This window comes from Enhydra lutris, unplaced genomic scaffold (assembly GCF_002288905.1).
Source record: "Enhydra lutris kenyoni isolate GAN:26980312 unplaced genomic scaffold, ASM228890v2 scaffoldscaffold8, whole genome shotgun sequence".
Classification (NCBI taxonomy): Eukaryota; Metazoa; Chordata; class Mammalia; order Carnivora; family Mustelidae; genus Enhydra; species Enhydra lutris.
Window position 1 is genome coordinate 1996808 of NW_019154092.1, and position 23337 is coordinate 2020144.

The 23337-nt window shown below is 48.4% G+C and overlaps 1 protein-coding gene across 1 annotated transcript in view; it reads right to left on the minus strand.

The window, feature by feature from the left end:
• Positions 1-20865, minus strand: part of LOC111142528 (ubiquitin conjugating enzyme E2 L3) — a 60760-nt gene extending 39895 nt beyond the window's left edge. Inside the window, exons 1-2 of the mRNA XM_022495774.1 lie at positions 20819-20865; positions 1599-1694 (exon numbers count right to left, since the gene is read on the minus strand). Of these exons, the coding sequence (XP_022351482.1) occupies positions 1599-1694; positions 20819-20845 (123 nt within the window). The 5' untranslated portion in view covers positions 20846-20865. The remainder of the gene's footprint in view (positions 1-1598; positions 1695-20818) is intronic.
• Positions 20866-23337: the final 2472 nt, after the last annotated feature.

The following is a 23337-nucleotide window of genomic DNA, read 5'->3' on the forward strand; positions in this document are numbered from 1 at the left end:
ATTTAAAAAAAAAAAAAAAAAAAAGAAGCAAGCCTCTAGGGGCGCCTGGGTGGCTCAGTGGGTTAAGCCCTGCTTTCGGCTCAGGTCATGATCCCAGGGTCCTGGGATCGAGCCCCGCATCAGGCTCTCCGCAGAGCAGGGAGCCTCCTTTCCCTCCTCTGCCTGCCTCTCTGCCTTCTTGTGATCTCTGTCTGTCAAATAAATAAATAAAATCTTAAAAAAAAAAAAAAAAAAGAAGAAGAAGAAGAAAGCCTCTAGAGTCAGCATGTTCTGTGTTCTGCTTTGGCAAAGTAGCCAATCTGCCCATAAGGAAAGATTCTGCACAACAATGTAGTGCAGGGACAGGCACAGGAAAAGGGCCTGAGGCTCATGGGGAAAGTGGGGATGAAAAGAGGAGGCAGTGGAGACTGAAGAACAGGAAGGAAGGGAGCACTCGCGATGAAGTCCCAGTTGTGAGCTGGGGAAACTGGAAGGCACATGGCGTCCAAGTGAGGCCACCTCATGGACAGATGGTGTGGCTCTGGGGAGAGGGCAGGAACAGAGGCAAGGACAGGACTCCTTCATGTACAGCAATAATCTAGTGCAATAATCTAGTCATCTATGATGCTGGATGAAGCAAGGGTCCAAGAAACAGCACGAAAGAAAGGCAGGAGACTAAACAAGGTCCATGTCTGAGAGCTCACAGGAAGCAGCAGCAAGACAGGAATGAGTGGTACAAGGTCACAGAACTGGGGGCAGCACGGGCTCCAAAGGCTGGAGAGGCGAGCAGGCTCTAGGGCTGCTGAGGCTGAGGTGCTGAGGACAGAGGGGAACCCATGTGCTCACTGTGAGATGGTTCTAGGAGGGTGGGAGAAACTGGGATTGCAAACTGGAGTTAGTACAGGATGAGGCTCTCAAGGGGTGAGGAGATGAAAGGATGGAGAAAGAGCAGACACTAAATCAAGAGGACAGTAAGGCCATAGGAAGGTCATTGTTAGGAGCAAGCCTGAGCCGATCTGATGGCAGAAGTCTGTGAGGCAGAGGGAACAGGAGCTGTGGGGGTCAGAAAGTAGAGGCAGAAGCCCCAGACAAGACACTGGGTGAGGGGACCAGGCAGGCCATTAGACAAAGGGATTTGAAACCAACAGAAGGCACATACTGGAGGGTACTAGGACTAAAGCCTGGAACGCAAATGTCCAGAGGCTTAGACACACAGATGCAAAACCGGGCGGGGAAGCAAAGAAAAGATCTAGATGGGAAAGGCCACTATCTCCCAAGAGAGGTCAGAGAAGGCAGCCCCGTCTGGACAAACGGGGCCAGGCATGGAGAAGCCAGGGAAGAGAGGAGCACAAAAACACACTCCTTTCCCTGGGCAATAACCACAGACGTAGAACGCTTGGGGCCCCCCCAGAATCTTACAAAACCAGTGCAAAGACGGGATTCTACTCAGGCACCCGAGGCTAAAGTCCCTGCCTTATTATATCCTAGAGTGACAGCCCACTTCTGCACATCTCTTGGCTGCCTCACCTAAGATCCTACTTGGGAGCAGAGAGGTCAGCCCAGCACACACATCACCTTGAAGAATAATCTGGTAAGAAGTGGAAGTGTTCAATACTCACAGGAACAATAAGCCCTTGCCAAGTCAATAAATTAGCTTCATCAACCTGGATGTTACGGAAGTTTTTCATTCCACATTTGCGGATTTCTTCAAGCTCCTGTTGATTAACAAAGCATAAAGGGGTGTCAAATAGGGGAAAGCACCACACATTAAGATCCCTCTTGACTCCCTCAAATTAAACCAAGTGCCAACACCACTGATGACCAAATTGCAGAGTGTAGACTAGACTGTGCCCGGTCTGGTTAAGAGGCCTGGAGCCACAGCCCTCAAACCCATGCCCCAGACCAAGACAGGCCCCACTTCAGTGACCCCACGGAACTCAGGGGGATAAGTAACTGTCTTCTGCAGACACAGTGCATCCTCTTTGGGCTGGTCACCAGACCTCTGTTTGAACACCCTCAGACCCCTGCACAGGGCAGTCACGCAGCAGGGGTGCAAGAAAGGTGTTACAGACCTGATTTCTTCCGACCAAGATTTATTAAGCTATGAGTCAGATGTCAAAGACTAGGAGCAAACGCATACCCACCAGGTTTTCTACCCAGTGCGTAAGTGTGATTTCAGAACTCTGTGTCGGCATGGACACTTGGCGAAGAGAACATCTAGTCTGGGATGGGAGGGGGACAGGAGCCTTTCACTGACCCTCTGTTTCCTCAGCTTCAAGAGGGGTAGTAAGACCCAGAGCTGAACACAGCGAAGGGGAAACCCTGTTGTACATAACAGAACCCTTTGCAAATGAGGGATTATCATACAAATAGTCCAGACAGCAAATGCCTTTCATCCAGAAAGCAGGACCACGGGGACTAACTACTTCAGGGCCCTGCCTGAGAGGTCTTTAGGCTACAGTCTGTCGCTTGTTTTTCAACTGCGCACCACCGCTTCTCCAACAACTCCAGTCAACCTCCAGCAGGCATCATGACCCAAGACCCAAGGTGCGCCCGCCTGCTCACCTTCCCAATATTCCTCCATTCTCAGACACCTACAGTGACACAATCCCTCCAATATCCCAACCTGGCCTCATGTTCCTGGTATAAAAGCCTCCTCCACGTCTCCTGGGTACCTTCTTCTGCATCCCTAGAGCACCACCACCCAGCTGAGCAGGCAGGACAGCTTCCTCAATGGCCCTGGCTTCCTCCTTGTTGGTCCAGCCCATGCACGCTTTTGCAACTGGGAAGCCCCTCCTTGTGTGGTGCCATGGCTCACAATGGCACAGAGGCTCTGAACCAGCCTCTACTTCAAGCCCAAAAGATCCTTTGCACTCCACATTCCCACCACACTGGCAACAGTTTACAAGGCCCCGTGGGGAAACAATTCCAGACGAAGTGGGAACTGAGCCACTGTCACAGGTTCTAAGTTGGAGGATGTGTGCCCGGCATGGAGTGGGCTGAGAAGGACAGTGTATCAAATGAACACGCAGAACAGACAGCTGGGACATGCCGGTGCTTCACGGCAGGCGACACGCCCGACCAAGTTTCTTCCCACAGGGTGCTGCTGCTTGTCAACCCTAGCTGCCCACCACAACCATCTGGGCTCAGGCCCCAGCCCTGGAAATTCTGGTCCAGCAACTGTGGGGTGGAGTCTGAAATGGGGATTTTTAACAAGCTCCACAGTGAGAGGAGAGAGCCACTGCCACTGGGAGAGAAGCTCCATTTCTAAGCAACACTCAGCTTCCGTAAGAAAGCTAGTTGCAGTGGCTGTGGCCCCTGCAGTGGAGAAGGCGTGGTTCCGCCCCTCTTCCTGAGCCTGGAGGAAGAAGAGCATGGAACCTCAGAGACCACTCAACCTGCCAACTGCCATCTGGTCCTCCTGCTAGTGCCCAGGACTCATCAGAAACACTCCCCTGGGGATAATGAAGCCTTCAGGATGGGGAATAAATAAATCTCACTCTACGACCACTCTGTCCCACTCCCCAAACAGCATACAAGTTCCATGAGGGCAAGCTTGAAGGCAGGGATCTAAAAGCCCCAGGAGCTCACAGTCATGCTCAAACACTTGCTTAATTATCAGGATAGTGAAGGGACAGGAAGCTGGGTATTGGGGAGGAAAAAAAGACTCTGGGATAGAAAAGGCTCTCCATGTATTTGATTTTCTGGTCCCTGATGCAAGATACTAGAGAAAGATTCCCAGCTAGACACAAATCCAACCAAGCTATCAGAAATGTTTTAAACCAAAAACAAGTCAGGAAAACAATTCCAGATAGAGCTCTGAAACTGGACAACCAATGAGATCATATTCACTTTTCATAGGAGAAAATTAGTTTTAAAATAATCTGTACATATAATCTATGGCTTCAGAAATCCACATACTAACAACAGGATGTATCAGTAATAAACCCAAGAAGGTAAATTTCAAAAGAATTTAAAAAATATGGCAAGATGAGACTCCACTATAAGCTGCAAGTGAAAACCTGCACCTTGCTCAAGAAAAGGGAGGAAGAAGTGGGCACTGTGGGCAGGGGTACAGAGAGGGCACCTATTGGTGCTCTGAAACCAAGAGACACATGAACATTGGGGTCTCCAGCTGGCTCCGTCGGTACACGATTCAATCTCAGAGTCATGAATTCAAGCCCCACATTGGCCATGGAGCCTACTTAAAAAGAGAGAGAGATACATGCACAAAGATAAAAGCCATACTGAGGGAGAGGATGCCATTCCTCCTACCCTCTGCCAGAGAGGAAGGGTGACACTACTGCTGGCAGAACTGGGAGGCTCAAGGACTCCAACCGCTCGGTTATCAATTGCTGGTCATCAGATAAACTCTCAATTTACCTTGCTGTCAAGTTAAGTTCACCAAAGAGCGGAAGAGGCAACCTCCTTTGCATAATTCTAACCAACAAGGAAGAAGTGATTACAACAAGGCAGAAGTGAGAGAAACCAAGACAAACAAACAAGCTAGCAAGCCCTATAATCTCCAGGGAATGTTGGGCAGCCCTAGGAGAGCCTTTCTCAACAGGGTGGTGCCACCATCCAGGCAGGACTTTGCACTTGAGCATCCTGAGCCCTGCCCATTACATGCCAAGCATTGTGACACCACACCCCACCCCCATTTCCCAACATCCTCTAGAGGCCCAGCTGCTGAGAACCCCTGGCACTGTCAGAGGCCAGGACGCTAAAAGTCTTGCATTGCACAAGCAGGCCCTCCAGTCAAGAACTATTCGGCCCACAATGCCAACCACACCTCCACCAAGGAGAACAACTTGAAGAATGGATTCAAGTCATTCAGAGAAAAGAGAGATTCATACAAAGGTCTGAGACTCAAAAAGGCAAGATGACTCAAGATGCTTGACAAATCCTCAAGCAAAAGTGCACTCCTATAACTGAGCATGAGCCTGAGAAGGAAGAACCGGAGAAGGAATTTATTTTTTTTTTAAGATTTTATTTATTCATTAGACAGACAGAGATCACAAGTAGGCAGAGAGGCAGGCAGAGAGAGAGGAAGGGAAGCAGGCTCCCTGCTGAGCACAGAGCCCAATGCAGGGCTCAATCCCAGGACCCTGAGATCATGATCTGAGCCGAAGGCAGAGGTCATGACCCACTGAGCCACCCAGACGCCCCTGGAGAAGGAATTTAAAGAGACCAATGTAAATTCAGAGTTCAAATTCAAAAGGGTACTATTATAAATGATGGGAAAAAAGGGACCTGACAAAAGGAAAACAGAGGGACCCAGCTCTAGAACAGAGTCAGGAAGACCAAAGCCAAGAACGACAGGAGCTTACAAAATATGCCCACAAAAGTTTGTTTCAGTTCTGCAAGAAGCTGTCCTGGATCAGCCAGGACAACCCAAATACAACCCAAAAGAAGAGCACGAGGGAAAGCAGAACAAGCCAACTAGCTCACTCCCTCTCCTGGTAGGGAAGAGCAGGCTTCCCAGCCACGGCAAGTGGTTAAGGAGAAAGAGAGCAGTGCTTCTTCAAATGAGGTCCATTTCTGAACCTAGAGGTGGATCTCAATGTACTGAGGGACACCAAAAGAGCATGGGCATGCTGCCCAGCTCTTCAAAAGGGGAAAAGCCCACTGCCTAGACTCTAGCCCAGAGAGCTTGATGCCCATCCCAGGCCAGGGTGTGGCAAGCTCCAGAAACAGACCACTGCCTAATAGCTCTGAGAAACTAACAGGAGACAACCCTGACCCCAGCAGGAGCAGGCTACTCCACGTCCCACAGAACCTTCAGCTCATCCCGGAAAGGACAGCAGGAGACAGCTATACACAGTGGGCTGTCAAAAAACTACAGTGCAGGGACGCCTGGGTGGCTCTGGTTAGGCCTCTGCCTTCAGCTCGGGTCGTGGTCCCGGTGTCCTGGGATCGAGTCCCGCGTTGGGCTCCTTGCTCAGTGGGGAGTCCGCTTCTCCCTCTGCCTCTGCCTGCCTCTCTGCCTGCTTGTGCTCTTTCTTTCTTTGACAAATAAATGAATAAAATTAAAAAAAAAAAAAAAAAAACTACAGTGCATGCATCCAGTTTGGGCAAAGTATTTAACGAAGTCTTTTCTTCTTCTTTGGAGATCTACGATGGGCCCTGGAAAGGCAACCATTCAAAATCTTCCCAAACAACCCTCACACAGGACCTGAGAACCCTTCACGAGCCAGTGATTCGAAACTAGCTTGTGACCATGATCCTTTTTAAGAAATCCAGACAGGGGGCACCTGGGTGGCTCAGTTGGTTAAAGCCTCTGCCTTCGGCTCAGGTCATGATCTCAAGGACCGGGGATGGAGCCCCACATCGGGCTCTCTGCTCAGCGGGGAGCCTGCTTCCCCCTCTCTCTCTCTGACTGCCTCTCTGCCTACTTGTGATCTCTGTCAAATAAATAAAATCTTTAAAAAAAGAAAGAAAGAAAGAAAGAAAGAAAGATCCAGACAGAAGTACAGAGGAAAAATCAGCTGTGAAAGCCAGGGCTGCTTCAGATGTCAAATCAGTGCTATGGACAGCAAGTCACAAGGTAGGGGGTGCTTATAGAGTTTAAAAAAGCATACTCGATAGCATCCTGTAATTTCTTATCTGTTGACTGGAAAAGAGCACACTGCACCCCTAAAGGAACCACAAAAAGTAAAGCTGAGCGCCATCTTGGCTGTTGAGATGAGGTTAGAAGGGCAGAGAAGTACTACTCTAGTAACCTGGAGATCAGAGCAAGGGAGGCCCAGCAGGCAACAGCAGAGGGTAATCAGTTCGTGGAAGGGAGGCTGTCAGGCCCTGGAGGATGGGGGAAAAACCAAACCATTGCAAAGAAGGGAACAGGTGTGTCCATGTGTTAGAAATGTATGCAAAGCCCCAGAAGGAAGAAATCACCGGGTATGTTTGGGAAGCAGCTGGGAGCCAAATCTGGCTCGAGTGTTAACTAATGTTGGGGGACTCTCAATCAGACGGCACCCAAAGGCCCCAGGAGAGTTATTTAATACTCATATGCAGAGAGGTGGGGCAGAGAGGGAGGGTGGAGGGAGAAAGCCTGAATCGTGCCTAGGCCTCATTCTAGAACTGCAGGATCAGAATCTCCAGAACAAGGCTGGGCACTTGTGCCAAGAGGTCCCCCAGTGACACTGAGGTGCACCCCCGTTTAAGAACCACCATGCCCGGGGCGCCTGGCTGGCTCAGTGGGTTAAGCCGCTGCCTTCAGCTCGGGTCATGATCCCAGGTCCTGGGTTCGAGCCCCGCATCGGGCTTTCTGCTCAGCAGGGAGCCTGCTTCCTCCTCTCTCTCTGCCTGCTTCCCTGCCTACTTGTGATTTCTCTCTGTCAAATAAATAAATAAAATCTTTAATTTAAAAAAAAAAAAAAAAGAACCACCATGCCCGGTGCGCCTGGGCTCTGTTGGTTAAGCATCTGCCTTCGGCTCAGGTCATTATTCCAGGGTGCTGGGATCGAGTCCCACAGAGTCCCCACATCGGGCTCCCTGATCACTGGGGAGTCAGCTTCTCCCTCTACCCTTCTCCTGCTCATGATCTCTCTCATTCTCTCTCCCCCAAATAAATAAATAAAATCTTAAAAAAAAAAAAAAAAAAAACACCAAGCTTATCCAATCCCGTCTTTTACAAAGGAAGATAACTGAGGCTCTGATTAATTCAGTGTCATTTCCATGACTAGAAATAAGCTCCTAAAAGAGCTAACACCTCCCACTGAGCCAAGCACACAGAAGCAATGTAAGGAATCCTTTTTACTGCAACAAGTCTGTGGTAACAGAAACCTGGAAATCTTTCGAACTTTTTTTTTTTAAAAATGAACGCTTACTATGACTTACATTGGTTATTTTACTGTTCTCTGTTCTGAAGCTTCCTATAGACAAAAAATTCAGTATATTGCAATCCCCAACCATTCTCTTCAGCACTACTTTTATATATTATACAGAGAAACAATGTTTTGATTTGACAAGCAGTTGCTTCAACAGCTGTCAAACTATCATTGGACTAGAAAGAGCAGAGGCCCCTGGAGCTGGACAGTCCTGAGCTTAAGCCCCTGCCCCACCCTTCATACCCCCTGAAGCTCCCAGCCCTCCAGTAGTCTCACCTGAAAAATAGGAAACCAAATTCACAGGGCTCTACTGAGAATTACAAAAAACACTGTAATTAGCACCCCTGGTAGATATTCAATTAATGTTAGTTTCATTCCCTTCCATAATTATATCACAGTAGTTCTTAAAATCCAAGACAGTGTTGAGGCACCAACATATATTCCCTCCTCTACATTAACAGGGAACAGACACGATATGGCGTTAACAGCCTATGACCAGAATTCATAGGGTCTTAAATTAGAAATGACTGTGGAGGCGCCTGGGTGGCTCAATCGGTTAAGCATCTGCCTTCAGCTCTCCCCTCAGCTTTCTGCCCCTCTACCCTGCTTGTGTGCGTGCAAGCATCTCTCTCAAATAAATAAGTTTTTAAAAATATTTATTTATTTATTTGACAGCGCACGTGCGCATGCAACACAGCAAGCATGTGCAGGACACAAACAGGAGCGACAGAGGGAGAAGCAGGCTCTCCGCCAAGCAGGAAGTCCAATGCAGTGCTTGATCCCAGGCATGACCTGAGCCAAACGCAGATGCTTAACTGACTGAGCCACCCAGGTGCCCAAATAAATAATCTTAAAAAATAAGTCTGTCATGTGAAAGAAAGAAAGGAAAAGAAAAGAAAGAAAGGAAAAGAAAGAAGGAAGGAATATATTTATAGTTGTTGGCACAAAGCTTTTCCAGAAATGAACTGATCAACTTATCTCAATAAAAGAAAGAAAATGAAAGGGAAAAGAAAAGGAAAAAGAAGCATAAGGCAGTGGAGTTGCTAAGAATACATCATCACCGCACTCCCCTTTGTAGGCCGACAGCTTAGTGTCGCCATCCCCTTCAAAATCCCAACAAAAAACAGAAATGTGGGGGCACCTGGGTGGCTCAGTGGGTTAAGCCTCTGCCTTCGGCTCGGGTCATGATCCCAGGGTCCTGGGATCGAGCCCCACATCGGGCTCTCTGCTCAGCAGGCAGCAGGCTTCCCCCTCTCTCTGCCTGCTGCTCTGCTCTGCCTACTTGTGATCTCTGTCAAATAAATAAATAAAATCTTTAAACAACAACAACAACAACAACAACAAAAAACAAAAATGTGTTGGGGCGCCTGGGTGGCTCAGTGGGTTAAAGTCTCTGCCTTCGGCTCAGGTCATGATCCCAGGGTTCTGGGATCAAGCCCCACATCAGGATCTCTGCTCAGCGGGGAACCTGCTTTCTCCTCTCTCTCTCTCTGCCTGCCTCTCTGCCTACTTGTGATCTCTGTCTGTCAATAAGTAAAATCTTTTTAAAAAATGTGAAAAACAGAACGATAAAATACCATAGAGAAAGGGAGAGATGCTAGGGAAGAGGTGGTCTTCTAGAAAAGCAAGGTGTTTCTGGAGGTAATCTCCAAAAACGAAGATGCTCCGGAAGGTGTGTGCCTTCCAAGTAGGAGATCCAGACCCAAAGCAGCCATGTGAAAGGCCGGAGGAAGACTGTGACAGAGAAGCCTGAGCGGCAGTTGGTTACAACACTCAGCAGTATTTACAATGAACAGCACATAGAATAGGGACTAGAAGTTCACAACACCCCTCGGAGGCAGGCAGGTCAGGCATATTAGCTTCATCTTACAGCTCATAAAGCTGATGTTCAGAGATGCCCAAGTCACAGGCCTTTTACAGGGTAAGGCCAGGACTGGAGACCGAGTAGAATCTCTCAGCCACACAAAGCAGTGGGTGAGGGTGGCCAAGCCTTCACTGCAAACAGGCAGCACAGGGGCTCCTATTTCCTAAGCAGGATCCTGGGAGGGCTCGCCTGCTCTGGAATAGCACTCGCCAAGAGTTACAATGACAAAGGCATGTACAGATACAGCTTAGAGACAGATACTGCCCTAACCCTTCACAGCTGGCCCTTAAGTGTTTATGCTGTGCAAGGAATGTTTCTAGGCTCCTCTTGTCCAGGCAAAATGAAACCGGGCAGATGGAGCTGGACGTCTAAAGGAAAGTTACACAAACCTGCCTTAAATCTAAGTAAAGCATCACTCTCAAGTACCAGCTCCACAATTGGTAGGACATTAATAATTTGGAAAAAAAAAAAAAAAACCAACTTCCTGCTTTTTTGTGTCATGGGAGCCAAGTAACTAATTTTGACAGAAATGTGCTTTCCGAGCTTGCACAAAGCAACCAGTGGCAATGACACTAAATCATGACGTTAATACTAAGTTCAAAATACTTTACATCTAAACATAAGGTTTCAAAACCCCCCAAATATGATTCTCTTACTTCAACAAATACTCAGCAAAGGAGGTGGAACCCACAGCAACACATCAACCCTTGCACGGGTCAGCAGTATCCCATCTTACACTTAGTTATTATGACAACTAACGCGCTCAACTCCTATCATAACTCTACAAAGTAGTCATGAAACTACATGAAATGAAACTACAAAGTAGTTTCATTACCCCGTTGCAGAATCAGCACACTGAGGCTCAAGGTGATGACAGAAACGAGTCCATGGTAGAAGTGAAGATCAGAACTCGTGTCCTGGTCATTCAACCACAGCACAGTGCTCCAGAGTGGTGGGCCACTGTCAAGAGGTCATTCTAAGAGGACATTCTGAAAAGAACATTCAGAACAGGCTTATAGGAACGCACTGCCCACACACCTCCAGGTGAGCGTGGCTGGGGCCCCAGCTGAGTGGGCTCTGATGCCAGCTCCACACACAGTCCACTTCTGGATGTAGGCCATGCCCCTGGAATAGGTTTCTGTCCCCATCTGGACATGGTTGTACCTGGCATTCTTGACCTACGCCACACACTCCAAAGTCCAGAGCCCCAGCACGAGTGACTGGAATGGGAATCCCGTGTGTAAAATACCTGGCAGGTCTCCTTCTGTAAGGTTAGCTTTCCTGTGCTGGAGTTTTCTTAACAAGAGGTACACTGGTATGAAGCAGATATTTTACAAACCATGTCAGAAGGGACTCAGAGGCTGTTCAACTTCTGAGTTGTACCCACTCTCCAATTCTGTGACAGAGTCAGGCAGCATCCCCTCTCAGAAAAACAGAGCACCACCATGAGCACTGGATTTGACATTACCGACTGCTTTGCTGGCAAATGTGCCTGCTGGGCCACGGGCTGTCAAAATAGTATTTCACTCCTCTGCTGAACTGTGCTGGTAAAGAAGTAGAAACAAAATCTGACAAGATCATGAAGTACAGAAAACAATCATCAACACTGACCCAAAAATGTTAAAAACTGAACAAAACCGGGACGCCTGGGTGGCTCAGTTGGTTAAGCATCTGTCTTCGGCTCAGGTCATGATCCCAGAGTCCTGGGATGGAGCCCCACTTCAGGCTCCCTGCTCAGTGGGGAGGCTGCTTCTCCCTCTCCCTCTGCCTGCTGCTCCCCCTGCTTGTGACCTCTCTGTCAAGTGGATAAACAAAACCTTAAAAACAAACAAACAAAAAAAACTGAACAAACCCAAACCACCACGTAACCTGAAATTCTCCTCCTATCCACCATGTCCCTCCTTCCTTAAAAACCAAAAGCAGGGGTGGCTGGGTGGCTCAGTGGGTTAAGCCTCTGCCTTCGGCTCGGGTCATGATCTCAGGGTCCTGGGATCGAGCCCTGCATCGGACTCTCTGCTCAGTGGGGAGCCTGCTTCCCTCCTCTCTCTCTGCCTGCTCCTCTGCCTACTTGTGATCTCTCTCTCTGTCAAATAAATAAATAAAATCTTAAAAAACAAAACAAAAAACAAAAAAAACAAAAAAAAACAAAAAAAAAAGCAGGGGCGTCTGGATGGCTCAGTTGTTGGGCATCTGTATTCAGCTTGGGTCGTGATCCTGGGGTGCTGGGATTAAGCCCTGCATCGGGCTCCCTGCTCAGCGGGAAGCCTGCTTCTCCCTCTCCCACCACCCCTGCTTGTGTTGTCCCCTCTCTTGCTGTCTCTTCCTCTGTCAAATAAATAAGTAAATAAAATCTTTAAAAAAAAAAAAAAAAAAAAAGCTGCTATGGGAAGACCCTGAGAGCAGGGAGGCCTGGGCAGTGAGTGTGCCAGGCTCCACTGTGAGCCTGTGAGTGGTGCCCCCCCAAGCCTCCTGTCAAGGGGACCGCTTGAAGCTCTCGAATTCTAAACAGACTGCACAAAGGGCCAGGAGGAAAAACAGAACAGCCACCAGAAAGAAGCAACCTTCCTTAACTTTCTGCTTCAGGGCTGAAACAGAAGACAAAAAGCAACAGGATTATTTCTGGGACTGCAACTACTTATTTGAGAGTTTCCTTCAGGGCAGCTCAGTCAGTTGAGCTTCCGTCTCTTGATTTCAGCTCAGGTCATGATCTCAGGTTTGTGGGATCGGCCCAGTGTCAGATTCTCTCCCTTTCTCTCCCTCTCCTTGCACATATGTTTGCCGTCTCTTACTCTCTTAAATAAATAAATAAAATCTCTTCAAAAAAAAAAAAAAAAGAGGGGCGCCTGGGTGGCTCAGTGGGTTAAGCCTCTGCCTTCGGCTCAGGTCATGATCTCAGGGTCCTGGGATCGAGCCCCACATCGGGCTCTCTGCTCAGCAAGGACCCTGCTTCCCCCTCTGCCTGTCACTCTGCCTACTTGTGATCTCTCTCTGTGTCAAATAAATAAAATCTTAAAAAGAAAAGAAAAGAAACCTCTTGCTAACCCTAAGGAACAGGTTACTTCAAGAGGCAGGAGAGAGGGGAGGGTAAGAGAATGGGCTCTGCCTCTGGTGAGGTCTTGTCCTGGCATGCCACCCCTACCTGGCCCAGCCCACCTTTTCAGCACTGAGCCCTCTCCTCCTGCCAGGGTGCTCTCCTCATTGTCCTGGGATGTGTCTTGCTGACTCTCAATAATAATAATAATCTACACGTATCTCACACTTAGGATATGCTAAGCATGCTCCAGAACATGTGATATATACTAATTTATTTCACTTTCACACACAGGTGAAGTAAACTAACACACAGAGATTAAGTAACTTGCCCAAGTTCCTCCACTAAGATGTGGCAGGCCTAGGATATGCAACCTCCAGAAGCTCTTTAAAAAACATATATATATATATTTTGGGGCGCCTGGGTGGCTCAGTGGGTTAAAGCCTCTGCCTTCGGCTCAGGTCATGATCCCAGGGTCCTGGGATCAAGCCCCACATCAGGCTCTCTGCTCGCTGGGGAGCCTGCCTCCTCCTCTCTCTCTCTCTGCCTGCCTCTCTGCCTACTTGTGATCTCTCTCTGTCAAATAAAAAAAAATAAAAATCTTAAAAAAATTTTTTTTTACTTATTTATTTGGCAGAGAGAGCAGGAGAACACAATCAGGGGGAACAGGAAGCGAGGGAGAGAGAGAAGCAGGCTCCCCACTGAGCTGGGAGCCCAATGCAGGACTCGATTCCAAGACCCTGGGATCATAACCTGAGCGAAAGGCAGACACCTAATCAACTTAGCCACCCAGGCACCCCTCCAGAAGCTCTTAATCAGTACACTGTATTCTTCCTCTCGATAGCTTTGCCCTGAATCAAAGACCCTTTCCTCCCCCATTTTTTACTGAGGTGAGGGTTAGGTTTATCTAACAGGACAAGTCTGGCTAGAGGAAACCTGGAGGCAAAAGCTCTCACACATGAGCAGCCTGCTGCTTCTCCTGGATCCTGAAGCTGAGGATACATCTGACTCCCTCAAGTGAAAGGCCCGGCACCTCTCAGCCACCTGTCCCTAAACCCATCAGCATCGTCCTCCATGACGTCCCTTCATGGAGAAACAAGTCTTCCAGTGGCTGGGCGGAAAACTTAGTCCTGCCAGGGCAGAGGGAAGGCTCATAGTTTTGGAGGGCCAGGTGCACTGGATATACCAATCTAGGGTAAAACTAGGCCACTTACCCACTGCTTCTGGAAAATTCCTCAGGGCTGGCCTAACTAAAACCTAAGAAAGGGACAGCACAAGGTCAGAAGCAAGCAGCCATACCGGGAGGTAGGTGAACCATCACCAGGGTTTCCCAGGACCCTATGAGAGTCATAGCCATTGCCTGCATCCACTCTGAGGGATGAAACCTACTTAACCTCACTGGCTGCCAGGCCCCTCCCCTCAACAATCCAAACCTTTACTTATTCTTGAAAGGTCAGACCAAGTTCCAGCTTCTTCTCAATGTCAGAGGATCTTTCCCTCCCCTGTACTCCATTATTCGGCTGGCATACATCCAGCATACAGTGGACAGACCAGGATTTCTTTGTTCTAGATGCATGCCATTTTTCCTCCCTCACAGAGCTCCTCGAATGCAGAGCCAAGAGGAGGGGCCCTGTGAGCTGAGTTTAAAGGACAAGAAATTGCCTGATGTGGAGAAGAAGCAGGGATGCCCATTAAGAGACCCAAAGGGGCAAAGCATGTTTAAGGGACCCCACGGGCAAGTGGGGGAAAGAGACTGTCGAGACCAGAGCTTGAAGGAACATGCTAAGAAATGTGGGGTTTAATTTTTTTATTTTTATTTTTAAAGATTTTAATTTATTTATTTGACAGACAGATCACAAGTAGGCGGAGAGGCAGGCAGAGAGAGAGGAGGAAGCAGGCTCCCCATTGAGCAGAGAGCCTGATTCAGAGCTCGATCCCAGCACCCTGGGATCATGACCTGAGCTGAAGGCAGAGGCTTTAACCCACTGAGCCACCCAGGTGCCCCTTTTTTATATTTTTAAAAAAGATTTTATTTATTTGAGAGAGAGAGAATGAGTGAGAAAGACCATGAGAAGGGGTAGAGTCAGAGAGAGCAGACTCCCACTGAGCAGGGAGCCCAATGCGGGACTCGATCCTGGGATTCCAGGATCATGACCTGAGCCGAAGGTAGTCGCCCAACCAACTGAGCCACCCAGGCACCCCGAAATACGGGTTTTTATATACAGAGCCCCGACCTCCTTAATTTGGTTCCAATCTCTGAAAGCAGGTCCTGAGCCCTGAGTACATGCGCTTCTCCTTGATGAACTGCTGGTTAGGAATCATGTGGGGCTCACAATGGACTGGTGAGGAATAAGAGGAAGCCACAGAGGAATCAGATGCAGGTGTCCTACCACAATGGATGGCCTCAACTAAGGGAGCAGTAGTGTGTATGGAGAAAAGACACACAGAGACCAAAGATAAAGGCCTAGTTCAGCAGAATCTGGCAAGTGGCTAGATGAGGGAAGAGGGGGTGAGGTGGGCTCCCCCAGGTTCCTCCGTGGGTGACTGAGTAGACAAGATGCTCATTAACTAAGGAAGGCAAGACAGGAGAAGCATGGTGCATGGGATGAGCCTGGACAACTAGAGGTCTATGTGCCATTCAAAGGGAAAACTCTCAAGGCGGTTAGATACAAACTTTGGGCTCAGGAAAGGCATCTTGGGGTTCTCTAAGTTTAATCCCTTAGTGTTACAGCAAAGAAAATAGAAGTATCTCTTGAACATTTAGTGGTACTTTTCAATGGAATATGACCAGCTGACTTGGTACAATACAATGCTAATTTGACAAACTCTCGTTAGAGTTGTAACAAAATCAAAATAGGTCCAAGTACCCTGAGACAAGTGTTTTTGTTCAGTGCGGACCTTGAGAAAAGATTGCAAATGTTGCAACAACTAAGTAAACTCTCTTTCCCAAGGCCTGTCCCAATTTTCTTTTAATGGAGAAACATGTACAATGAGGGTCATTAAGGGAAGCTGAAATCGTCCCAACTTACTGGGATTTTACACTTACGACAAAAAAAACAAAAAAAACAAAACAAAAAAAAAAACAATGCTTTTCTGAATTCCCCAAAACCCAGTGGATTCAGGACATTTATATTAGCAGAGCATCATCTGGAAAACTCTCATCTTCTGACACACACAACACACCTACCAGACATGCTCACTGCTCTGTCGTGTTAATTACCCAACTTCAGAGAACATAAACTTGTATTCAAAACCAAACCAGTTTATTGCCTATGAATTCCAAGGAAAGAACTGTTATTTAGTGACTCCTCCTACTTATTCATGTGTAATTATAGATTGAGAGAAAGTACACCAATACAGAGTTTTGACTGGACATTTTTTTTTCAAGATTTATTTGAGGGAGAGAGAGAGCAAGCACGTGCACATGAAAATGAGTGGGGGGAGGGGCAGAGGGAGAGAACCCCAAGCGAACTCCCTGCTAAGCATGGTGCCACCACAGAGGGATGATCCCATGACCTATGAGATCATGACCTGAGCCAAAATCACTAATCAGATTCCAAATGAGCAACCCAGGCCCCTGATTGAACATTATTGAAAATGCATTAAAAGGCTGCCACAAATCTCAATTCCTTATCTCAACAGTTACACTATAATAACTAATAAAATATCATACCGCCCTTTTAAATCCACGGAAAAGCCCTTGTGGGGAGATACTCAGCTGGAGGGCCCTTAGGGGAGATGTGTGCAATTCAGAGGCTGAAAAGAAATGATCAGACTGCATCAATTTCCTCAACCACACCTACAGGTTTCACTTTTGTAGCTATTTCCCTTCCTGATAGAAGCAATGGTTACATTCGCATTGTTGCCATCAATGCTGAATTTGCTGCTTGCAAATTAAAATGTATTTAATGTTTTATTAACATTGTAATTCCTAAAAAGTGTTCTGAAAAAGGCTTATCCTTTTGAAAAGTGTTTTTTTTTTAAAGATTTTTTTTTAAATTTATTTATTTGACAGACAGAGATCACAAGTAGGCAGAGAGGCAGGCAGAGAGAGAGGAGGAAGCAGGCTCCCTGCAGAGCAGAGAGCCCGATTTGGGGCTCGATCCCAGGACACTGGGATCATGACCTGAGCCGAAGGCAGAGGCTTTAACCCACTGAGCCCCCCAGGTGCCCGTTGTTTTGTTTTTTTTTTTTTTTTAAGATTTTGCTTATTTATTTATTTGATAGAGAGAGAGTACACGCAGGGGGAGCAGCAGAGGGAGAGGGAGAAGCAGGCTCCCTGCCAAGCAGGGAGCCCAATACCGGACCCGATCCCAGGATCCTGGGATCATGAGCTGAGCCAAAGGCAGGCTTAACCATCTGAGCCGCCCAGATGCCCTGTATTTTTTTTTTCCTGAAGATTTTTTTTTTTTTAAGATTTTACTTATTTATTTGACAGAAATCACAAGTAGGCAGAGAGGCAGGCAGAGAGAGAGAGAGAGAGGGAAGCAGGCTCCCTGCCGAGCAGACAGCCCGATGCGGGACTCTATCCCAGGACCCTGGGATCATGACCCAAGCTGAAGGCAGAGGCTTTAACCCACTGAGCCACGCAGGCACCCTGTTTATTTTTGAGAGAGAGAGTGGGGAAGGGACAGAGGGAACAGCAGACTCCCAGGTGAGCAAGGAGCCAGACATGAGACTCCCAAGACCCTGGGAACACAAGAGCGAAAGACAGACGCCTAACCAACTAAGTAAGCCACCCGGGCACCCAGCAAATGATTTTTAAATTAAAGACTTGATCATGGGCGCCTGGGTGGCTCAGTGGGTTAAGCCGCTGCCTTCGGCTCAGGTCATGATCTCAGGGTCCTGGGATCAAGTCCCACATCGGGCTCTCTGCTCAGCAAGAAGCCTGCTTCCTCCTCTCTCTCTCTCTCTGCCTGCCTCTCCGTCTACTTGTGATCTCTCTCTGTCAAATAAATAAATAAAATCTTAAAAAAAAAAAAAAAAAAAGACTTGATCATACTCACCTTGCCTAAAATAACTTCTCAGCCCAATATATGCAAATCAGTCTACTTTTAATAATGTATCTTATACTATCTGCAGACAGTCCATTGTTACAAAGAAATCTTTGTGAGTGTCCTGGATAATAGTTTTTGAAGAAATCTAAAGTTCTTTAAGATGTAATTCATTTGATTTTTCAACATGTTTTTTTCATCATCGAAAATGCCTATTTTATTTCCAAGTATTGATCGACATGCAACAATAATTTGGGTTTTCTTTTTTTTTTTTTTTTAAACTAAACATCTTAAACTCTGACTCTCAGAGCCAAAGACCTGCATCACGTAACCAGCATTCCTCTACTGAATTGAAAGAATTTCCGTCCACAACTCAAGAAACTACATAGTCTTCCAGGTACCCTTGGACTAAGAAAAAGACATGGACCTTGGGATTTGAAAAGTAGGGAGATTTAACATCTTACCTCTTCCCACCCTGGTCAGCTAGCTACTCCACCTTAGGTAACACTCAACCTATCAAAGCCTCACAATTCTCTCATTTGTAAAATAAAGACAACAATATGCTAATTCTAAGTGTTATTGAAAAGAATTAATGTAAATGACCTAGCACTTAAAAGCACTCAGTTAGGGGCGCCTGGGTGGCTCAGTGGGTTAAAGCCTCTTCGGCTCAGGTCATGATCCCAGAGTACTGGGATCGAGCCCCGCATCGGGCTCTCTGCTCCGCGGAGAGCCTGCTTCCTCCTTTCTCTCTCCGCCTGCCTCTCTGCCTACTTGTGATCTCTCTCTGTCAAATAAATAAATAAAACCTTTTTTAAAAAAATTTAAAAAAAGCACTCAGTTACCATTACACATTTTCTCTAAGCTCCAATTTTTTGGAAATACAAAAATAATTTAAAAACCAGTTAACTACCCTCTCAGAACCCTGGAGCCTGGGAACCCCAACTAGGTCAACTGGGGTAGACTAGGGGATACCCTGCAAGGATGAATTAGGTCAAGATTCCTGTCCTTGAAGAACTCAAAACCCAGTAGGAAACGCAAGTCTAACACAAATCTGATTGGGACAAAATCTTAAAGAGAAACATAAAGAAAGTGCTGTGGTCACAAAAAGGAGGAACAACTTATTCTGAAGAGGGATGGGGGCAAAGGCCTGACAAAGTAGCTGGCATTGGAATTGAACCTAGGATTGCCCTGGAAAAGAGAAGCAAGGGGAAGGCAGCCTTTCTCGAAGACCAAACAGCAAGTGCAAAGGAACACCACATAGCGACTGACTGAGGAAGAGCAGGGGGCTCTGGAGTCAAACAGAGGTGAGATTACAGCTCACCCTCCCAAACTAGAAAAACTGAGGCAACACAACGAATCTCTCAGCATTCCATTTTACCACCTACAGAATGGGAATGTTTACTTTTCAAGGATGATTAAACATGATCATGACTGTGAAGTACAGGGCTGCACAAAGTAATAGCTTAAAAAAAAAAAGTAGCTACTATGATTTGCAAGGGTAGTGGGAAAGAAAGGGCCTTGAGGGGAGGCTAAACAGATTTCTGCCAGCCTAAGGAGGGTCTTTCGTGACAAATAAGAAGTTAGGATTAACTGCTGAGGACAATAAGATCACAAAGGTTTCAATAGGAGCGAAAGGATTAAATATTTGCTTTAGAAAAAGAACTTTGGTGTCCAAGAAGTGGAGTCAGAGAAGAAGAGTATGGACTTGGAAAGGCATCTGAGAGATGAGGGTATGGATTCTGGTAATTGCATTAAGATCAGGAAGGAAAGCACACTCCAGAACTCCCTCTAAAGTAAAATCCACAAGTCTTAATGGGTGACTGCAGTAGGGTAGGGAACTAAGTGAATAATAGTCCCCTCATCTGGATGACTGGTGGGTGAATGGTGGTGTCACCGACAGAAAAAAGATGAGGAGAAGTCTGGAATCTGCTGACTGTTCTTTTGTGCCCACTTCCGATCCACTTTTACGAAGTTAAATGTCGTCCCCAGCCCTTAGTGAACAAAAGAAAGGAAACGTTCCCAGGGAGGGAGGGCCCAAAGGCTGTGACTCCAAGTTCAATGTCTAGTTCCACCGAGCACTGCTCTACCCAAGAGGAACCCCAGCTTTTTATCTCCCCTCAGGAAATCAGCTCCTAGGTCTTTTTATTTCCGGCCCCGTGCAACCCGGCAGCACTACCCGGGCGCGGACTCACAAGTCCTGGCGAGGTCGGCTCCGGAGGACGCCGGCAAACATACTCGGGAGAGAACTAAGCCAGTTTAGCATCTGTATTCCTCACCAAAGGAGAGCCACTTAGCAAAAAGGCACCCCGCTGCATGCAATATACAAAGTACCAAGTTATTTTTATAAACTTTGGCCGGTTTGGGTTCGAACGACTAAAGCCAACCCCCAACCCACCCCCCAAAATGGCACTTTTGCTTCGGCAGGGAAAGAAGGTCCTGATGATTTTAAGTGGTAGGTTGAAAAGGAGACGGGGAAAGAGAACAGCGCCGCGAATGCGGCCGACCCCACGCCTTCCTGGAGTTGGAACTTGCCGGCTGTGTGACTCTGCAGTCACAAGTCGACAGTTTGCTAGGACCCAGAGCAATTTCAAACGACCCACCAACAAACTGACCTAACTTTTGTCGCCTGGCCTCCTCCTTCCTTCCCCAGTCCGAGCCTCCCAACCTCCCAGCCTCCGGAGCTCTAAACCCGGCGCGCTGCGGCCCAGGGCGGGGCGGCTCCGCGTCGCGGGCTCCCGGTCGGAGCTCCGGCGCTCGGGCCTTCCCCGCGGGCGCCCGGTTTGGGACCTCCCGGCGGGGTCCCCACATCAACGCCGCCCCCGGTGCGGGAGGCGGCCACCGCGAGAAGAGCCTGGCCGGGTTCGGGCAGAGAGCGACGTGAACGCCCCGGACCGGGCGGAGGGGCCAGCGGCAGCTCCCAGCGCGGCCTGGCGCTCCCGCCCAGGCTGCGGCCTAGGCGGCCCCGTTACCTCCCTCTGCCCGTGTGCGGTCAGAGGAGCGGTGGGGCCACACAGGGACGGGAGACCGAGCGGCGACGCCCCGAGGAGTTCCGCCCGCCGCGGGGACCCCCGGCCCGGGACGCCGCCCCCCCACCCGGCCGGCGCCGGAGAATGGCTTTTACCTTCATCAGCCTCCTGCTGGCCGCCATCTTGGATCTGGTGCTGCTGCTTTCCCAGAATGCATCGCGGCCCGCCGGGCGGCTGGAGCCCCCGCACTTCCTGGAGCGGGGGAGGGGCAGGCGGGGCGCTCCCCCCGCCCCCACAGAAGTGCCTACTGTGTGCCATGACGATGCTGGGCGAACACAGATGAATGGAACCGGCAGACACCTTGCCTTTACTGAACGTCCCATCCGGAGGTGATTACATGGTGTTTGGCACATAGTAGGTGCACAATAATTATTGGTTGCATAAGATCATTGAATAACCAAAATTATTTCACACTAATAAGTGCCATGAAGAAAAGGAAACTGAGGGGCTCCTGGGTGACTCAGTCAGTTAAGCGTCTGCCTTCAGCTCACTTCATGATCCCAGGGTTCTGGAATCCAGTTGCACGATGGAGCACCATGCTCAGCAGGGAGCCTGCTTCTCCCTCTCCCTCTACTCTCCCCCTGCTTAGTCTCTTTCTGTGTGTGTCAAATAAATAAAATAAAAAAAAAAATTAAACCTGGGTGATGGGAAAGTGATTATGGGGGCCTACTTTTTTTTTTTAAGATTTTATTGATTTATTTGAGAGAGCACGAGAGGAGGGACGGTCAGAGGGAGAACAAGACTCCCTGCTGAGCAGGAAGCCCAATGCAGAACTCAATCCTGAGACTCCAGGATCATGATTGAGCCACCCAGGCGCCCATGGGGGAACCTACTTTTCATTGGGAAGTCACGGAAGCCTCACTGAGGAAATAGTATAATAAGAGCCAATACTGGAACGTCAAATGCCAGCTCCCCCCTCCTGTGCTTTATTTTCCTTAATCTCTGAAACCACTCTGAGATGGCTACCATTGACAGCCCATCTCATAGGAAACAGAAGCATAGAGAAGGCCAATGATTTGCCCAAGTTCATGCAGCGAACTAGGAACAGAGACTGAACTGCTGGCTTCAGGGCCAACCCTGGAACCTGAAGGATGGGATGGAACAGCTGAGAGACTGAGAGGAGGTTGTTTCAAGCAGGAGAAAAGACACTGGCAAAGGCCATGAGGCTGTCTGGATGGCCAGAATGGAGTAGGAAGTTAATAGGGAGCAAGGGAGGCAGACGACAGACTGGGGCAGCCTTAGAAGAACAGGAGGGAAGGGGCACCTGGGTGGCTCAGATAGTTAAGCATCTGCCCTTGGCCCAGGTCATGATCCCAGGGTCCTGGGATCAAGCCCCGAATCAGGCTCTCTGCTCAGCAGGGAGGCTGCCTTCTACTCTCTCTCTGCCTGCCTCTCTGCCTACTTGTGATCTCTCTCTCTCTCTATCTCTCTGCCAAATAAATAAAATCTTTTAAAAAAGAAAACAAAACTTTTATTGTTCCCCATGGCAGGCCTGGCTTCTGGTCACACCAACCCCCTTCCACTCAGACAAACCATGTTCATTTGGACCTGGCCTTTGTGTGCCATTTCCCTGAGCCTTCCATTAAAAGTGCTCTCTTCCTCCTCTAATTCCAGTCTTCCTCCTCCTCCTGGACTCCAGATGCTTTGTCTAGACCTTACCACGTTCTTCTTTTTCTTCTTCCAGTCAGGACAGGGTCCTGGGGCTTGCCTGCTAGGCTCGGAGAGGGAGATACAAAGGTGGCACCTGCCCTCAAGCAGCTCAAAGCATCCTGGGGAGGCACCGAGGAGAATGCTAGAATGTGGCAATGGTTGGATGAGGTGTGGGAGCCCAGAGGAGAAGGCTGACAATGGCCAAAGGAGGGGCCAGGGATGGAAGGAGCTCCTTGGCAGGCTGACTGTATGCCTGGCACTGGGTACTGCACATTTACACCCACCACCAAGTTCACTGGCACCACAGAGCAGTGCTAAGATGTTCCATTTCACAGGTAAGGAGACTGAGGCCCTGAGAGTGGTAGCTTGTCCTTCATCACCCAGCTAGGAAGAGAGGCTCCAGAAGTTAGACCTTGATCTGGTTCATGCTGGTGAGGCTCTGACTTGATCTCCTTCTGATGGCCCAAAACTTCATATCCTACATCTCTCCCTTTCCAAGACCAGTGCTCCTGCCACTTCACACTCCCTGCCTCTGTCCTTGCTGCTCCCTTTGCCTGGGATGCCTTTGTCATTCCCTCCCCACAGCACCACTTATCCAGCTGGCAAATACTAGTCCTTCTTCCTCTCCTCCCCCTCCCCCTCCTTCTTCATCATCTTTTTCCTCCTTCTCCTCCTTCTCCTCTTCCTCTTCTCCTTCCCCTTTCCTTTCCTCTACCCTCCTCCTCCCTCTCCCATTCCCCTTCCTCCCTCCTCCCCTTCTTCTTCTTCTCCTTCTCCTCCTCCTCCTTCTTCTACTTCTCCTCCTCCTCCTTTTTCTTCCTCCCCTCTTCTCTTTCTTTCTCTTCTTTTTTTAAAGTAGGCTCCATACCCAGCAGAGAGTCCAACATGGGACTTGAACTCACAACCCAGAGATCAAGACCTGAGCTGAGATCAAGAGTCCGACTGAGCCACCAAGGCATCCCAA